At 37.4% G+C, this 19,406-nt stretch overlaps 2 protein-coding genes across 2 annotated transcripts; both read right to left on the minus strand.

The window, feature by feature from the left end:
• Window positions 1-6,861: 6,861 nt before the first annotated feature.
• On the minus strand, window positions 6,862-9,012 carry LOC121768073 (sucrose transport protein-like). The gene is made up of 4 exons (XM_042164425.1): window positions 8,463-9,012; window positions 7,554-8,382; window positions 7,323-7,366; window positions 6,862-7,244 (listed from the first exon to the last, which is right to left on the minus strand). Exons 1-4 carry the CDS (start codon window positions 8,922-8,924, stop codon window positions 7,065-7,067), a joined length of 1,515 nt encoding a protein of 504 aa, XP_042020359.1. The 5' UTR covers window positions 8,925-9,012; the 3' UTR covers window positions 6,862-7,064.
• A 501-nt stretch (window positions 9,013-9,513) lies between these two features.
• LOC121786716 (sucrose transport protein SUC1-like) lies at window positions 9,514-18,032 on the minus strand. The gene is made up of 3 exons (XM_042185346.1): window positions 17,304-18,032; window positions 10,035-10,078; window positions 9,514-9,763 (listed from the first exon to the last, which is right to left on the minus strand). The coding sequence occupies exons 1-3, from the start codon at window positions 17,410-17,412 to the stop codon at window positions 9,584-9,586; spliced, it is 333 nt and encodes a 110-aa protein (XP_042041280.1). The 5' UTR covers window positions 17,413-18,032; the 3' UTR covers window positions 9,514-9,583.
• Window positions 18,033-19,406: the final 1,374 nt, after the last annotated feature.

A 19,406-nucleotide genomic window follows, 5' to 3' on the forward strand; every position in this document is an offset into this window, starting at 1 on the left:
CTCCACCGGCTGCCTCTCGCAGCTGCTTCCCCCTGTCATCTCTGTGGCCCACTGGCTGCGCCCCCGTCTCTTCCTGCTCCCCTTCAACCTCCTACCGCTTCGTCTTCATCTCCGGCGTGATGTAGTAGGCTTCCAAATAATATTCCGCCCAGCTGGAGGCATCGACCGCAACTTGTAATTGTCGACGCACCTAAAGGCGAGGCTGAAATCACCTAACCTAGTTTTCATATTTCGGCCGTCAGTTTGAGATCTATGTGTTTATGGCGTCGTCTTGCTTGTTGATTGTGGAAATTGTTTGGAACTAAAATTGGAATTTAAATCGCGAAATCGAGGATCACATTCAATCAATCCAACACTTAATCTGTATTTTTACTAGTCGATTACGTCTACAATGGACTTTATAGCAAAAACATATGAAAATTACTTTGATCTTAGGCATAATCATTGGGGAAGATGCCAAGCCTGAAGCTGAAGATCAGATAATCGTAGATGGTTCGCATTAAAACATAATTAGATCACATTGAGGAAGCTGGAATTGCTACTTACCACGCTGCCAAATCCTTTAGGTAAAATAGAGTCGATTTCTTGAGATTTACCACTAGTCCGGACCAATCAGAATATGAGAATATACTTCACTATATAAACAATATACATCACTACATGCTCAATATACTTCACTGAAATGAAAAAACGATACATTATAAGGCACGCAGAATATACTTCACTATAATCACAATATACATCACTATATGCACAATATACTTCACTGAAATGAAAAAAGGTACATTATAAGGCATGCAGAATATACTTCACTATAAGCACAATATACATCACTATAAGCACAATATACATCACTATATGCTCAATATACTTCACTGAAATGAAAACACTGTAAACTATATTCTTCACTGAAATATCAAACATCACATTTTTAGTTCACTTCTTACTCATTTTTAGTTCACTGTGTACATGTTTTAGCCCACTAAACGTGAGTTTTATTTCATTGTCAGCTTATTTTTAGTTCAATTTTTACTGGTTTTTAGTTCAATGCATACATGTTAAGTGAGTTTTATTTTGTTGCAAATGTGTTTTTAGTTCACTTCTTACATATGTATAGTTCACTGCGTACTTGTTTTAGTTCACTACTATAGTTGTTCACTTCATACTAAAACTTATCAGATCACAATTTTAAGTTGTGAACTATATTTTGTTAAATAATTAACAAGTATTCATATGAGAACTAAATAGATTGAACATAAAGTGAAGTATACTGTGCAATATAGTGAAGTATACTGTGCAATATAGTGAAGTAAATTGAACATGCCTTATAGTTTACTATTTTTTTACTACAGTGAAGTATATTGTGCATATAGTGAACTATTATATGCTTATAGTGAAGTATAATAACTTTACAGTGAATTACAGTGAAGTAAATATGTTCTATAGTGAAGCAAATATGCTTTGTAGTGAAGTAAATAGTCTAACATAATATTGAATTTAATTGAAATGGATGAGCTTCATATTGAACTAAATGACACATATTATGAACCATATCTGTTTCATATTAATGGTCATGAACGCCTGAAGTTTACAATCATTTTTCCACACCTATCTCCATGTTGTTGCTACATTCATGATAATGTTTTGATGTTGTCGCCAAGTTATTCAATGACTCATGGTTTGACCGATAACATTAATGCGCTGCAATTCTTTGCTCTTAGCCTTTGGAGTATTCCCTTGCTGCTTCTTTTAGGCAATACATTTCTAATCTTGTGCCCGCTCACCATAGTAACAATCATCATATACTTCACTTAAGGTCTATACACTTCACTGAAATCAGAAAACACAACACTATAAGACATACAACGTATACTTTACTCTAAGCATAAACTGATTCACTGCAAAGGTAAAACACTCCACTCCTAACATTTATTAGTTCACTTTAAGCTCTATACACTCCAACCATTGAATACTTTACTCTAAGCATGATTTACTTCAATGAGATGAAAAACAGATCACCATAAGCGTGAATCACAAACACTTCATTCTAACCATAGAATAGTTCACTCAAAGCACATTTTACTTCACTGAAATGAAAAAATAGTGCACTTTAAGCATGGATCACAAACACTTCACTCTAACCATGAAATACTTCACTTTAAACACATTTTACTTCACTGAACTGAAAAAATAGTGCACTATAAGCGAGGATCACAAACACTTCACTCTAAGCACGTTTTACTTCACTGAGATGAAAAAAATAGATCACTATAAGCAAGGATCATAGAAACTCCACTATAACCATTGAATAAGCATGTTTCTACTTCACTGATATGAAAAAAAATAGATCACTATAAGCAATGATCACAGACACATCACTCTAACCATGGAATACATCACTCTAAGCATGTTTTACTTCACTGATATGAAAAAAATAGATCACTATAAGGAAGGATCACAGATACATCACTATAACCATGGAACACATCACTCTAAGCATGTTTTTACTTCACTGATATGAAAAAAAATAGATCACTATAAGCAAGGATCACAGATACATCACTCTAACCATGTAACACATCACTCTAACCATATTTTTCTTCACTAATATGAAAAAATAGATCACTATAAGCAAGGATCAGAGACACATCACTCTAACCATGGAATACATCACTCTAAGTATGTTTTTACTTCACTGATATGAAAAAAAAGATCACTATAAGCAAGGATCACAGATACTTCACTCTAACCATGGAACACATCACTCTAAGTATGTTTTTACTTCATTGATATGAAAAAAATAGATCATTATAAGCAATGATCACAGAAACTTTACTCTAACCATAGAACACATCACTCTAAGCATGTTTTTACTTCATTTATATGAAAAAAATATATCACTATACGCAAGGATCACAGATACATCACTCTAACCATGGAACACATCACTCTAAACATGTTTTTACTTCACTGATATGAAAAAAATAGATCACTATAAACAAGGATCATAGAAACTTCACTTTAACTATGGAATACATCACTCTAAGCATGTTTTTACTTCACTGATATGAAAAAAATAGATCACTAAGCAAGGATCACAGAAACTTTACTATAACCATGGAACACATCACTCTAAGCATGTTTTTACTTCACTAATATGAAAAAAATAGATCACGATAAGCAAGGATCACAGATACATCACTCTAACCATGGAATACATCACTTTAAGTATGTTTTTACTTCACTCAAGCATGTTTTTACTTCACTGATATGAAAAAAATAGATCACTATAAGCAAGGATTAGGGCTGAGTAAAAATACCGAAATGCCGAAATACCGGCCTTATCTTACCGAAAAATACCAAAAATACCGAATTTTTGGTATACGTGATTTTCGGTACGGTATGATACCTTACCGAAATATTTCGATAAGGTAAAAGTATGAATTTTTATATACCGCGGTATACCACGGCATACCGAAATTCGGTATATACCATAATTTAAGGTATATACCGTAAAATATGAATATAATAATATATAAAGTATTTTATATATTTTTAAATTATACTCCCTCCGTCCCGGATAATTTGTCTCATTTTTTCATTTCGGTCCGTCCCACATAATTTGTCTCATTTCACTTTTACCATTTTTGGTAGTGGACCCCATATTCCACTAACTCATTCCTACTCACATTTTACTATAAAACTAATATATAAAAGTAGGACTCACATTCCACTAACTTTCTCAACTAACTTTTCATTACATTTCTTAAAACCCGTGCCCGGTCAAAGTGAGATGAATTATCTGGGACGGAGGGAGTAAAATTTATTGTGAAATATAATATAATATGAATAAAATATACTAGTATTTAATACCCCATATATTATTTAAATTACTATAAAATATAAATAGTATTCTAAAAACTCAAATATTCAATTTTCATTGATATTGAAACTAAGGTATACCGCAAAAGTATGGTATACCGAACTTTGGTACGGCATACCAAAAATGAGGTATGATATTGGTATGAAAATTCCCCATACCGAAAATAAGGTATACCGAAGTTCGGTATACCGAAAATTTTGGTAAGATAAAGGTATGATATTTTCGCATACCGAATTTACGGTAAGGTATACGGTATAATGGTTTCGGTAAGGTATACCGTACCTACCCACCCCTAGCAAGGATCACAGATACATCACTCTAACCATGGAACACATCACTCTAAGCATGTTTTTACTTCACTGGTATGAAAAAAAATAGATCACTATAAGCAAGGATCACATATTCACTTTACTTCCATGTTTTTACTTGGTGTATACAGTTGGAACCTCTGGTTGTATAAATCACAATACATGAAAATATTATAGATTAAAATAAAAAATAGTAGGAATGACTCATGGTCGAAGCCTTGGTGTATACAGCCGGAACTTCCGGTTGCATTTTTCTTCTGACGTTCAACAGCTACAAAAAAAATTCAAATCTGAATCAGTTCTAAAATCAAACCTACAAAGAAATGTTAATCAGTAGGAAATTTACATTTCAAAAAATCTCTTTGATTTGTAGCCATTTGTTCGACGAAGGAATGTGAGAACTGGATGTTGACGACCATGGAATGAGGCGACCAACGCGGTTTAATTTTCAAATGAGAGCAATTTTACGTAATCCTAATTTTGTCTGTGAAATGACCATTATACCCCCGCCTTGCTATAGTGAAGTAAATTTGTGATAGAGTGAACTGATTTATCCTTTAAATTCGAAAATCACATGTATTAATACTAGCCCTTGATTTTCTTGATCTTGTGGCTGTGATTTATTCTCTTCTCTAGTTATGTACTTAATGGGCACTTGCCCTATATCACTACTCATTACAACTATATGCAAATAAAATTCGGGATGATAATTTCAGACTTTAGTGTTTTGAAACACAATCGTGATAGTTAAATTAATTTTGTTACGATATAGGAGTCTCACCTTTTTATTTTAGTTTGTCCGTCATCAATAAGAGTCGGTTCATTTTTACTATAAATAATGATAGGGCTCCACATTTCACTATCGCATTCCACTCGCAATTCATTTCAAACTAACAGTACTCAATATACAAATATTACTTATATTTCATTAGGGGTGTGCATTCGGGTTTCGGTTCGGTTTTTTGCCAAAACCGAACCAAAACCGAAAAAAACGAATTTAGTTCAAAATCCAAACCGAACCGAACCCGAAAAACCGAAAACCGAACTTAAAAAACCGAAAAACCCGAACAAAACTGAAAAACCGGAAAAAAAACTGAAAAACCGAAAAAAATAAATATAATATAAATATATATTTATATGTGTGTATTTTATTTTATTTTATATATACTAATAGAATATTTATAAATAATATAAAATTAATAATACATATAATATATATTATATAGTAGAATATATTAAAAGAATATATATATTATATATAATATAATATAATATATTAAATTAATAGAATATATATATAATTCGGTTTTTCAGTTTTTTTCTTCGCCCGAACCGAACCGAACCGAAAAACTGAAATTTTTTTTATTTTTAAAACTGAACCGAACCAAAAAACCAAAAAACCGAACCGAATTTCAAAATTTCGGTTCGGATATTCGGTTTCCGGTTTTTTTGCTCACCCCTATATTTCATGAACTTCGTTCCATCCATTCTTCTTAACATTTCCTTGAAATCCGTGTCAAATAAGTTAGACTCCTAATAACGGACATAGAGAGTATACTTGCTGAACATGGCTTATGTACTACTATTTGAGTATGAAGATATATAGGAGTATTAAATAAATCCTGGTTTTCGAATTGATTTTAAATCAATTGGCAGTAGTTCAGTGGAAATTTTGCAAATTAAATCGAAGGTGCCAATTTTGTTATACTACAATTTATTGGTAAATCAAACTCGTGTTCTGTTAATTAAAGTGGGAAACATATTAATTACTAACAAAATTACATTTCATCATCATTATCGTTAGCTATTGTATCTTCTATTTTTGTATTTCTTTTCTTTAATAAATTGTCATAATGATAAGAAAATATTCATAATTTGTTGATTTAATATTTTATAAATGTAATAAAATAATGTTTTATATGATTCGATTATTAATGTCATTTTTCTATATTGCATGAGATTATACACCAAAGTACACTTGATATGTCATATGAGTGGTCTATATATAATTCATTTTTTTAATATCAATTTCTTTAGTCTTATTAGTTTTTGCACTTGATATAGTACATTTTAGGATTGAATGTCATAGACTTTCATTATAGGGCAATCCATATTAATTCATTACTACAAAACAAGCTGGCGAATTTTATTTTATTTTTGGTTACAAGAGAGGGCAGAGCCCTTAAGAAAATACTACAGCCTATCCAGCTCGAACATATGATGTTCCCAAACGATCACTCAATAAAAAATTTCGTAGCCCAATTGATGTTTTATGCATATACTTTTTTTAATGTCAATTTTTCCATAATCTCACAAGTCATATCATAATAATTTTACTTATCATTTCTTTTCGATAAACTAGGACCACGCATATTGTAAAAAAATACTACTCCCTCCGTCCCTGAAAATTTGTCACCTATTTCCTTTTTCGTCCGTCCCTAAAAATTTATCACCTCACTTTTACCATTTTTGGTAGTGGACCCTACATTCCACTAACTCATTCACACTCACATTTTATTATAAAACTAATATATAAAAGTAGGATCCACATGCCACCAACTTTTTCAACTCACTTTCTATTATATTTCTTAAAACCCGTGTCCGGTCAAATGGTGACGAATTTTGGGGGACGGAGGGAGTAATAAAACTTGGGTTCATAAGTCATATCATAATCATTTTACTTATCATTTCTTTTTGATAGTTATTACATAAAGATATAATTATAGATGCATCACACACGATGACCTGCATCATTGATAAAATAAAGTCACGATTTAATATTATTACGCTTATCGCGTATACAATATGAAAGATGACTAATATTTGAAGATGAATATATAACTCGAGAAAGCCATGATATGTGAGTTTGTTAGCTAGTGAGGCCCTCCGCCAGTCAAGCTCTCGTTTGCCAAGGCTTCGGCAGGCGGCGACGGGAGAATCGTGAGTGCCAAAATGCCACTCACAGCCGCAGACAATGCCCCGACCACGAATGCCGGTAGGTTTCCGCCGCCGAAGAGAGCATCCCAGGGACCACTTAACACCGAAACAAACATCTGCATGCATCAACCAAATTCATAATCACGCTTTACGTATATGGTATATAAATATATACTAGTACTAGCATTAATCACCTGTGGAACAACAATTGCAAGATTTAGAAGTCCAAGTGATAGGCCTGCAAATATATATTTATTTGATTAGATTCAAAGATTAAAATGTTTAATTTTTGCTAGAGGGTGAAATAACACGTTACACAGTCGAAATTATTTCCACTTTTAGCCCAAATTAATACTAAAAAAAGTTCAATTTAGCTAAAAAAAGAAATGACTCGTTATGGAGTGTTTCCATTTTGTTAGGGTTACCTTGTCCGGAACCGGAATCGCTGGAGAAGATGGAAGCCATGGCGAAAGGGATGCTGAAAGTGACGGAGAGGGGGATTCCGAGGAATCCAAAGATGGCAAGGGCTCCGATCTTGACGTCGGAGTCGGGCTTGAGAAGCGTCCCATCGGGGGCGTAGTGGCGGGAGTTCTGGGCGGCTTTGGTGACGGCGACGGTCAAAAGCAGGCCAATGGCGAGGAGGAAATTGGCGCCACCCCAAATGTTCTTAACCCCAATTCGGCCCTTAGCCAACATCTGCACCCCGAGGGAAGCGAATCCTAAAACGACGGAGTTGATCATGAGCCCCAACGAGCCGGTGCGTACGCCCTGGTCGTAGAGAGCCTCGCCGACTTTGCCGCCGTACACCTCTCTCCCCATCCAATCGGTGTCGAACAGGAGGAATGGGAACCACGCCACCCAGTTGAAGGCGGTCACCAGCATCACGATCCACATCGGCCTTGGCAGCTCCTTCAGCGCACCGAATAATTCCCCAAACACCGGGATTTGCCCTTTCTTCGCCGGATCTGGCTCCGTCGCCGCTTGAGGGGTCTCCGTCACGAAGAAAAGGGCCATGACGGTGATGGAGATTAGGAGGAAGATGGCGATTATGAAGCAAGTCTTCAGATTCGCGCAATACACTTCGCAGGCGTCGGTTTTGGAGAAGGGGAAGATAGTGTAGAGGTGAGTGTAGGAGCCGGCGGCGTAGCCGAGGACGTTACCGACCGCCATGAAGAAGGAGAAGAGCGTGTTTGCTGTGCTCATTCTCCGAGCTTCTCCGCCTGATAGATCCGCCAGCAAAGCCCTACACGGTCCCTGCAATTTCAAATCCCTTATTAACTTCGAAATAAAAAATGGGGGGAAATGGAAAATGCTTGTATCAATTTGGATTTAACCTGCAACATGTTGTTGGCAACGTCGAGAATCCAGAATCCGATGACGAAAACAGCGGTGGCTCTAGGCTTAGAAGCTTTCCCGGTGGGATCGCCGCTGGCGACGCCGATGTCAGCCGCGAAGCCGATGAGGAAGACGGCGATGGCGACGAGGGAGGCTCCGGCGGCGATGAAGGGGCGGCGACGGCCGAAGCGGGAGGTGCAGTGGTCGCTGTAATAACCGGCGATGGGCTGGACGAGGAGACCGGAGATGGGCCCGCAGAGCCACACGAAGGCGGCCCAGGTGTGGGGGACTCCGAGGAGCTGGACGTATGGAGTGAGGAGGGATAGCTGTAGGGCCCATCCGAATTGGACTCCGGCGGCTATGGCGGCGACGATGATTATTACTCTGATGGGGGCCTTGGCTTCCGGCGATTGCTGTATTTCTAGAGAAGATGGACCTGCCTTGTCGTCTTGAACCGTCATTCTGATGTGTTGTTTCACTCACTAGATGATGATGTTTCTCTCTCTATATATATATATGCTTGCACCGTGTGTGTGGATATGGCCAGAGAACGAAGTGCTGGACTTAATTTGAAGAAGGATTCGGGCTTTTATAATTGCTTTCCGCAGTAACTATGTAAGAAGAGGTCAAATTAAATGTAAATGGAAGGTCAATATTATTTCAATTCCCTAATCTTACTGCGCTAACAAAATTATGATTGTGGTTGCGCTAAAATTTATGAGTGAAACTAGGCCAAGGCAGTTACACTCTTCCTATTATTTATTTATTTTATCGGTAGTATAATTTATTAGTATAGAATGGAGTAATAAAAACGTATGACACGTAGATAATCATATCTCTTTGTGTTATTACAAATATAATTCAACGTTATCGACATTCAAATCCACATTCTTGATTCTTGAACTTAAATATGACACTATTCTTGGATTATATTAATAAGAAAAGATTTAATTAGAGCCATATATAATCATTCTCACCTAAAGAAATAAAGGAAAAAGATATGTAACTATAATTACGCGAATGTGTACAAATACCGTAAAAGTTGGAGATATTAAAGATAATAAACGGCAATTATAAGTCTAGATAAACGCGTGTAATAAGAGACACATTAATTATAATTTTAGTGAAATCCTCCGGAAGTCATAGCCTTGCTTGCCACCACTTCAGGAGGTGGCAATGGAAGGATCGTGAGGGCCAAAACACGGCTGATGGCGGCGGCCACTGCCCCGACCACAAATGCAGGTAGGTTCCCACCTCCGAAGAGATCGTCCCACGGCCCACTTGTTACGGAAACCAGCATCTGTAGCATAGGACAAATCCATAAATATAGAGTATCAATCCACACAGGCACTTTTTTAATAACCTTCCAATACAAATGTGCTCAAACTTTATGCCATGCTATTTTGATAAGATGGCATGTGATTTTTAATCAATTATTTTGTTTGTTTTGCAAAATTATGTGATCCGTCGTACATCAAACACAAGTCAACTAGTAGGCAGACAGATTTTGTGCACAAGTGGAGAATTTATGTCGATGCATTATTGAGATAAAATGATTAATTAATTATTACCTGTGGAATAACTATTGCAAGATTTAGAACTCCAAGTGATAGGCCTGCATATATGATGATTGTAGTTTAGAATAAAGAAATTGGAAGAAAACAGTTGAATTTCAGATAATAAATATTTACCTTGTCCTGAACCATAATTACTGGAAAATATAGAAGCCAAAGTTACCTAATTCACAACAGTAACAGGAAAATAAAAGTAAAGTGGAACAAAGTTATTTCTCAAAGTCAGCCTCTGCCATTCTAATACCACCCACCCACCCACATTTAATGTTGGATATGAACAAAAATTAACCAAAAAGTAACTTTCACCACTTAACATACTTTCCCGAAGTCAACATATGCAATATGGAGTACCGTCTCTTATCTAATCCAAATCCCCTAAAAAAACACAACTCCATGAATTCTAACCAACTCACACAAACATCATTGCACGAGCGATTTTACAATTCTGCCCAACTAGACGTATGCCAATTTTTTTTAATTATAACAAACGGGGCCGGCCTAATCATCATTAATACTAGATCTGTTCATGGTTTGTTATTTCATTAATATTATGATGTTAAAATAGGGCCAAAAACTGCCATTATTGCTATTTTGTTCCTCACCCAAAAGAAGCAACCAGCTATTAAGTTCTGCAGATTCTGTGTGTATGACTTAATCATTTTCATTAATTTGGCTAGGCATGAGCCAAACAGTACATATGGATGCTTTGACAATATGCAAAAGAACAGCCAATGTAGCCTAGTCTTTATTCTTTTTGGCATCTATGCTATCTACCAAATTTTGTCAATATTTATTTGAAATTATTTCTTTTGAATACATTATTATAAAACAATACTCCACCTGTGCAAATTTTAAAAAATTATTTATTTTATAAATAAACAGTAAATGAAAAAAGTTTGTAACTCATACTCCCTCCCTCTGCAAATAGGAGTCCTATTTTTTATCAGCACGGATTTTAAGAAATGTTAAAAAAAAGTTGATGATAAAAAGTTAGTGGAATATGTGTCTCACTTATATTTTAATTTTAAATGAAATGTGAGTGAAATGAGTTAATAGAATGTGGAGTCTATATACCATTTATAATAAAAGTGAAATAGAATCCTATTCGAGGACGGGCTGAAATGGAAAAACGCGACTCCTATTTGCGAACAAAGGGAGTACTTTTTATATACTGCATCCGTTCCTTGTTGACATGATTATTAAGAAAAAATGTTTAATTTGTTAAAGTTGATAGAATAAAGTACGAGAAAGGATAAAGTAAAAAAGATGATGTTAATCCTAGCTACAGATTATCGAATGTTGGGAGAGGAAAAAATCAAGACTTGGAAATCGAAAGAGAATTTTATTCACCAGAAACGGAAGATGAAAAATTACTGAATAAAGCAGAATCACAAACTATTAAAAGGTCAAAACTAACTAACGGCTATTTTCCATCTAACGGTCAGGATTAAACATGACTAACTAAGTACATCCAACGGCTGTTGAAACGAGTTGTTATAACAGCCGAACTCTTCTTCATGTTTTGATCGTTCTCTCCAGACCACGGAGCTGCCGAGCTACCGAACTTGGTGCCGAACTACCGAACTCTAACACCGAACTCGATTAAGCTCGTAACACCGAGCTCTGACACCGAACACCATCACCGAGCTCAAAAACCGAACTCAACAGCCGAGCTCAAAACCGAAGCTATCACAATCTACCAACAAACTCCACCTGTGATAGCGGAGTCACCAACCAGAACTCCTCCTCTCCAGTCCCACCAGTTTCAAACATAGCAGAAACTTTTCCTTAGGTAATGGCTTAGTCAACATATCTGCCGGGTTTTCTGAAGTGTGAACTTTGAAGACTTTCACATTGCCTCTTTCAATCTCCTCCCTAATGAAGTGCAACCTCACGTCTATGTGCTTACTCCTCTCGTGATATACTTGATGCTTAGCCAAGCTCAATGCACTGTTGTTGTCACAACCAATGCTCACACTACATTGCTTTACACCAAAATCCTCCAAAATCCCCTTTAGCCACTTGCTTTCTTTCACAGCAGATGTCATAGCCATGAACTCAGCCTCTGTGGTTGATAATGCAACCACTCCCTGCAAGCTGCTTTTCCAGCTGATGACGGATCCATACAAAGTAAATAGGAACCCAGACTGAGATCTCCTGGTGTCTAAGTTACCAGCAAAATCAGAGTCACACCAGCCAACCAAAGCATCCCCTTCATGGTCTTCTCCTCCCTTGAACAGAATACCAACATCCGATGCTCCTTTCAAGTATCTCATCAACCACTTCAGTGCAGCCCAATGCTCCTTACCATGGTTGGACATATATCTACTTGTTACTGAAATAGCTTGTGCCACATCCGGCCTTGTGCTAATCATAGCATACATGATGCTACCAATGATGCTAGCATAAGGGATCTGTCTCATCTCATCTTCCTCAGCCTTACATTTTGGTTTCTGGTCTGCAGACAATTTATATTGTTGGCTCATAGGAACTGAGACTTCCTTGATGTTACTCATCTGGAACCTCTTGAGTATTCTCTGCACATAATCAGTTTGAGACAACACAATCTCTCTCTTCTTTCTATCTCTGAAAATAGACATACCCAGAATTCGTTTTGCAGAGCCTAAATCCTTCATCTCAAAAGCATTACTGAGATCAGCCTTAACTTTCTGAATTTCTTTCAAACTTGCTCCAGCCAAGAGCATATCATCCACATATAAGAGTAAGTATGCCACAGCAGCTCCACCTACACTCTTAATGTAGACACACTCATCATAGCTTGATTTCAGAAAACCACTCTTAACCATGTGATCATCAAACTTCTTATGCCACTGCCTACTTGCTTGTTTCAGACCATATATGCTCCTTTTCAACAAGCACACCTTTCCCTCATCACCTGGCCTCTCAAAGCCTTTTGGTTGTGCCATATAGATGGTTTCTTTCAAGTCTCCATGCAAGAAGGCTGTCTTGACATCAAGTTGTTCAAGCTCCCAATCTCTTCTTGCAACAATAGCCAACAAGATTCTGATACTAGTGTGTTTCACAACAGGTGAAAACACTTCATCATAGTCAATACCATGTTCTTGTGTGAAACCCCTAGCAACCAACCTTGCTTTAAATCTGACACTTTTACCATCAGCTCCTTCCAGCTTCTGTTTGAAAATCCATTTGCAACTCACTACCCTTCTACCATTGGGCCTTTCCACCAGCACCCAAGTCCCATTTCTAAGCAGTGAATCAATCTCCTCAATCATGGCTTGCATCCATTTTTCTGCATCTTTACTGTCCATAGCCTCTTCATAAGTGCTTGGCTCTGAGAACTCTATTTCCTCAGCTACTAGTAATGCATAAAACAGGAACTCAGCATCAGAGTATCTCTCTGGTGGCTTTCTGATCCTTTTACCTCGGTCTCTAACCAGCTTATAGCTTCCTGGCTCATTTGGTGTTGCTGCCGTCTGAGTTGGTTGTCCAAGATCAGAGGCATCAGGAAACTCAGATTCTCTTTCATCTTCATCCTGCTGCTCCTGTTGAACTCCCCCAATCTCCACCTCAAATCCAGAACTATCTACTGCAGTCTCTGAATTTTTCTTAAAAGGCAGCTCACCTTCCCAGAAAGTTACATCCCTACTTATCACAACTCTTTCATTTCCTGGCTCCACACACCACAACCGATAGCCCTTCACACCCGATTGGTATCCAATCATAACACATTTTAGGGCCCTTGCTTCCAATTTACCTTGCTTCACATGAGCAAAAGCTTTACAACCGAAAGTCCTCAAGCCATCATAGCCACTATGCTTCCCATACCATCTGAAATCTGGTGTGTCCCCTCCAATGCTGGAAGAAGGACATTTATTGATCAGTTTAACAGCTGTGGATGCAGCCTCTGCCCAGAACCGCTTCTTCATCCCAGCAGCCAAGATCGTGCATCTAACTCTCTCAAGGATAGTGCGGTTTACCCTCTCGGCCACTCCATTTTGTTGCGGATTTAATGGAACTGTTTTGTGTCTTTTGATGCCTTTTGATTTGCAAAACTCATCAAACTCTTTGGACAGAAACTCCAACCCGTTATCTGTCCTCAAGCATTTCAAACTCAGCCTTTTCTCTGCCTCAACCTCACTGCACCATGTTTTGAAACAGCTGAAAGCCTCTGACTTCTGCTTCAATATGTAAATCCAGACCTTTCTACTGAAATCATCTATGATGCTCATGTAGTATCTGCCACCTCCAATTGAATTCTCCTGTGCAGGCCCCCAAAGATCACTATGGGCATAATCTAGAGGCATTGTTGAAGAATGTGTGCTGTTGGGATATGGCAACTTCTTGGCTTTCCCTAACACACACTCCTCACATTGAGTTGTATCAGTCTGATCTGAGCATTGCAATACACCCTTCTTGACCAGTTCCTTTATACTACCAATTGCTGGGTGCCCCAATCTGGTATGCCACAGACTCAAAGAATCACCAACCACATTGTGTGCATGCCCTGAGTCTCTTCTCTGAACAGCAGCCATCATGTAATATAGACTGCCTTTTCTAGTTGCCTTCAAGATAGATCTTCCTGCCTTACTAACAACCATCTGCCCACCTTCAGAGACAAATCTGCATCCCTTTCTTTCAAGAGAGCCTAAGGATATTAGATTCCTTTTAACATCAGGAATATACCTAACATCACTCAGAGTCACCATACACCCATTCTCCATCTTCAACTTGATGGTACCTATGCCTTTTATCAAGCACACTTGGTTGTTGCCTAGAATGACAGTTCCTGTTGACTCTTTAATGTCTTCGAACCAGTCCAGATTCGGGCTCATGTGGAAGCTACACCCTGAATCCATTATCCAAGATTCCTTTTCCTTTTCCTCCATCACATTCAAAGCAACAGAAACTTCATCCTCTTCGCAATATTCTGCTGTGTTGACAGCTTTTCCTCCCTCAGCCGCTTGCTTTTTCTTCCACACGAAGCAGTCCTTTTTGAGGTGCCCTGGTTTCTTGCACCAGTGGCAGGACCGAGTTTCTCTCCCCTCCGAGCTTGAAGGCTTAAACTCATTATTTTGGTTTTTCTTGAAACTCTTATTCTTGAATTTCTTGACATTGAGACTCTCAGCCTGTGTCTCCAATGCCTTCCCACCTGTCAATCGCAGCATCTCTTTCGCCATCAACGCAGCATGAACCTCGGCATATGTGATTGGCTTATCTCTGCCGTAGATTATTGCATCGCTTAGCTGATCATACGAACTTGGCAACGCATTCAAGACCAGTATAGCCTTGTCTTCATCCGTGATCTTCACATCCACGGACCCAAGATCATCAATGATCTTATTAAAATCTTCCAATTGTTCGACGATCGATTTTTCGGCTACAAAATTGTACGAATACAGTCTCTTCTTCATATAGAGCCTATTGGCCAGGGATTTTGCCAAATAGACCTCATCTAACTTCGCTAGCACCTCAACCGCCGTGGTCGCTTCTTGAACCTCCCTCAGAACTTTATCACTGAGACAAAGAATAACCGCACTGTGAGCTCGCTGTATCATTTCATCGAACTTCGCCTGTGCTTTCTCATCAAGAACTGGCGCATTCTCCTTATCTACCGGAGCCAAAACCGCCGCCAAACCACGATCGATCAGAATCGCTTTCATTTTCATCTTCCACAGACCGTAATCATTCTTGCCTGTGAATTTCTCAGCCTCAAGCCTTGTCGCCATCGAGATCGTTTGAATCGTCCGCAAACCAACCTCCTTTCACCTCTTTCCCACAGACGGCGCCAATTGTTAATCCTAGCTACAGATTATCGAATGTTGGGAGAGGAAAAAATCAAGACTTGGAAATCGAAAGAGAATTTTATTCACCAGAAACGGAAGATGAAAAATTACTGAATAAAGCAGAATCACAAACTATTAAAAGGTCAAAACTAACTAACGGCTATTTTCCATCTAACGGTCAGGATTAAACATGACTAACTAAGTACATCCAACGGCTGTTGAAACGAGTTGTTATAACAGCCGAACTCTTCTTCATGTTTTGATCGTTCTCTCCAGACCACGGAGCTGCCGAGCTACCGAACTTGGTGCCGAACTACCGAACTCTAACACCGAACTCGATTAAGCTCGTAACACCGAGCTCTGACACCGAACACCATCACCGAGCTCAAAAACCGAACTCAACAGCCGAGCTCAAAACCGAAGCTATCACAATCTACCAACAGATGAAAAGAGAATAAAGTAGGATGTATTATTATTTTTTATTAAAAATAAAAATGACTCAATTATCTTGGAACTTTTAAAAATAAAAAAATGACTCGATTAATAAAGAAACAAAGTAAGTATTAATTTATAATAAATACGCTTAAATGAGTTAATGGAATACATAATAAATTTATTAAAATTAAATAAGATATTTATTAGAATTATACAAAAAAGGAGAATATGATATTTATTGGTGATGAAGGGTGTAGGTGGCAATCACTACTACGAGTGAAGAATGAAGGACGTTTATTTCTAATTTTTCCATAAGAAATCAAACATAGTAATTCATCATATCTGAAGCAGGTAGACAGTCACTTTCCAATTGAATTCCATAGTAAAAGTTCTTTTACTATATTTTAGTCATCATAAACCTTGTTTCTTTTTTCATGAGTATTAAACTGACAAAAGCATTCTTTCCAAAAAGATTATATCATCACATGGCCAAGTAATTACCTACTAATCTACTTACCGCAAAATCCATTTAATAAAAAAAACATAACAATATACCGCTTATGGCTACTTATCATATGATCGGATGAATAAAATTTAACGCTTTGCACAAATTCATAAATCCATGTCTAAGGTGTGATTTTTTAATAATGTTCACACGTAAAAGCCAACAAAAGGCCAAAAATAATATTCTTGATTAAAGATGTGACATACTTTTATCACTGCTAAAATTTATTATCACGATAAATTTCTAAATTTACCTTGAAAATACGTATTTCATTTTCACCGCAGGAATGCGTGACGTATAGATAGAAATAGAATATAGAAGTACTAGTTTTAAATTTTTAATCACTCTAATTAACCACTTTACTTGAAAAAAAAGTTAATGTTAGCTATAAATTGTATTTTTAATTATAAAAGCTATAAATATTTTCTTAATTAGTTACTATCTGCCTATTTCATGCAAGAAATAAGCAATCAACTTACCGAAACTTAATTAAACACTAAAATTGATAAAAATTCAAACTGAAAAACTAAATTAAAAAAGAAAGTTAAAAAAAGAACTAACCGAGAGATACCAAAGCTCCAATCTTGACGCCGGGCTCCGGCGTCTGCAGCGTCCCATCAGCGCCGTAGTGGCGCGTGTGCTGCGCCATCTTGGTGATCACCACCGTCATCGCTAAACCAATGGCCAGCAAGAAATTGGCGCCGCCCCAAAGCTTCTTCACCTTTACAAGCCCTCTTGAGCAGAACTGCACCCCAAGCGACGCCACCCCCAAAACCACCTAATTCAGCATCAAACCTAACGCGCCGGCGCGTACGCCGAGGTCGTACAGATTCCCCTCGCCTACCTTCCCGCCGTACACCTCTTTCCCCATCCAATCTGTGTCGAATAGCAGGAAAGGGAACCACGCAATCCAATTCAAACCTGCAACATGTTATTAGCAACGTCGAGAATCCAGAATCCGATGAGAAAAACGGCAATTGCCCTAGGCTTTGGGCCCTTGCTCTATTGAGGAAAACGGCCATTGCAACAAGCGCAGTTCCGGCGGCGATGAACGGTTTGAGGCGGCCGAAGCGGGAGGTGCAGTTGTCGCTGTAGTATCCGACGATAGGCTGCACGATGAGGCCGGAAATGGGGCCGCACAGGTGTGGGGAATCCCCAGCAGCTGCACGTATGGAGTGAGGAGGGAGAGCTGTAGGGCCCACCCGAATTACTGTAGAACAGAATGGGGAGCTCTATCAATGTCTGGATTCAAACTTTACGTTTCTATATGCATGCGTACGTACGTACGTACAAGATTATAGGAGGAAAGCGTTGGATTACTGTAGAACAGAATGGGGGGCTTTTATAGTTATTTTGGCGGGTAAAGTTAGGTGGGTTGCTAACCTTGTTTATCAAAATTAATACTCTAAAACCTTATTTATGTTATAAATGAATGCCTAATCAAACTTTTAACAATTATTCTCATGTTAAAATAAAGTTTTATGCAATCAATTTCAAAATTGGGTGTAAAGCTTACATATATTCTCGAATAATACTACTCCTTACTTACTGCCTACCAAGTGACTATCATGTCTCAAAGTTCCATCTTTATCCTTAATGTTATATCGAGACATCTGTATTTGTTTTAGTTTACTTTTGTTGGGACTATCTTACATTTTTGTAACAATTTAATAGGTCACGGTATATCAATTTAAAGGACGGCACATATTGAATAGGAATCCGCAGATAAAAAGTGGTCTCATTATCATATTTAACCATTAATGTTTACTGAGAGATTTTGGAAGTATTCCGTACAATGTTTTACTAAAAAGAGATGGTATACGAATTAAATTACATAAATATATGCAGTACATTTGTGTTCGGATATAATAAAAGTAATGAAATAAATATTCCCTTTGATATGCATACATTGCATATGCCTTGCGATTATTACTAACTATAAAGTGAGATAGAGTTTAAATTTCTAAAAAATCTATAGTAAGGAACATAATATTCCAATTTGATAAAGTTGTTAATTCGTCGCGAAGTTATAATGTGCATGGATGGAATATATTTGTGGAGTCGTGGAAGCATATAACTGAGTATTATCTAAGTGATCATCTAGAATCTATACATATATAAAAGTTGAGTTTTAGGAAGTTTTGAATAAAAATTTTATGCAAGGGAGGTAAATGCAATTTAGAAAAACTATTACATCTTTCACTTAAACTCATTAAATTGCGGTAAGCACAATTTTTAAGGTATCTAATCAAATCCATGACTAGAAATTATGTAACCGATGTAAATATATACTATTTGAATGTAGGTGGCAGTTTCAAAACATCACCCACGAGCACTCAACAAATTTAATGTGATTTATACTAATGATAATTTTCGGAATATAAATTGAAATGCACCATTTCAATACAAAGAAGCATTTCAGGGTTTAATGTAATCGTATAGTATAAATATATATTTAAATGCGGGTTGCAGTTACAAAACGTACTCACAATTACTCAACAAATTTAATGTGATAAGTTTTGGAATATAAATTGCAATGAACCCCTTCAATGAAAAAAGAGATTTCGGCATTTATATATTGGTTTTCCATACTGAAATCCGAGCTAGAAACAAACATTGCAAAAAGTAGGATAGTTATCGTCTCCACGCTGCAATTCTCTTGCA

The sequence above is a fragment of the Salvia splendens genome, chromosome 2 (assembly GCF_004379255.2).
Source record: "Salvia splendens isolate huo1 chromosome 2, SspV2, whole genome shotgun sequence".
In the NCBI taxonomy this organism is placed as follows: domain Eukaryota; kingdom Viridiplantae; phylum Streptophyta; class Magnoliopsida; order Lamiales; family Lamiaceae; genus Salvia; species Salvia splendens.

Coding starts and splice junctions, on each gene's coding strand:
- LOC121768073 (XM_042164425.1), bottom strand. CDS start 8,924: ATGACGGTTCAAGACGACAAGGCAGGTCCATCTTCTCTAGAAATACAG. Junction 8,383..8,462: donor TTGCCAACAACATGTTGCAG/GTTAAATCCAAA, acceptor TTGAAATTGCAG/GGACCGTGTAGGGCTTTGCT. Junction 7,245..7,322: donor TTGCAATTGTTGTTCCACAG/GTGATTAATGCT, acceptor TGATGCATGCAG/ATGTTTGTTTCGGTGTTAAG.
- LOC121786716 (XM_042185346.1), bottom strand. CDS start 17,412: ATGACGGTGGTGATCACCAAGATGGCGCAGCACACGCGCCACTACGGC. Junction 10,079..17,303: donor TGGAGCTTTGGTATCTCTCG/GTTAGTTCTTTT, acceptor TCATATATGCAG/GCCTATCACTTGGAGTTCTA. Junction 9,764..10,034: donor TTGCAATAGTTATTCCACAG/GTAATAATTAAT, acceptor CCTATGCTACAG/ATGCTGGTTTCCGTAACAAG.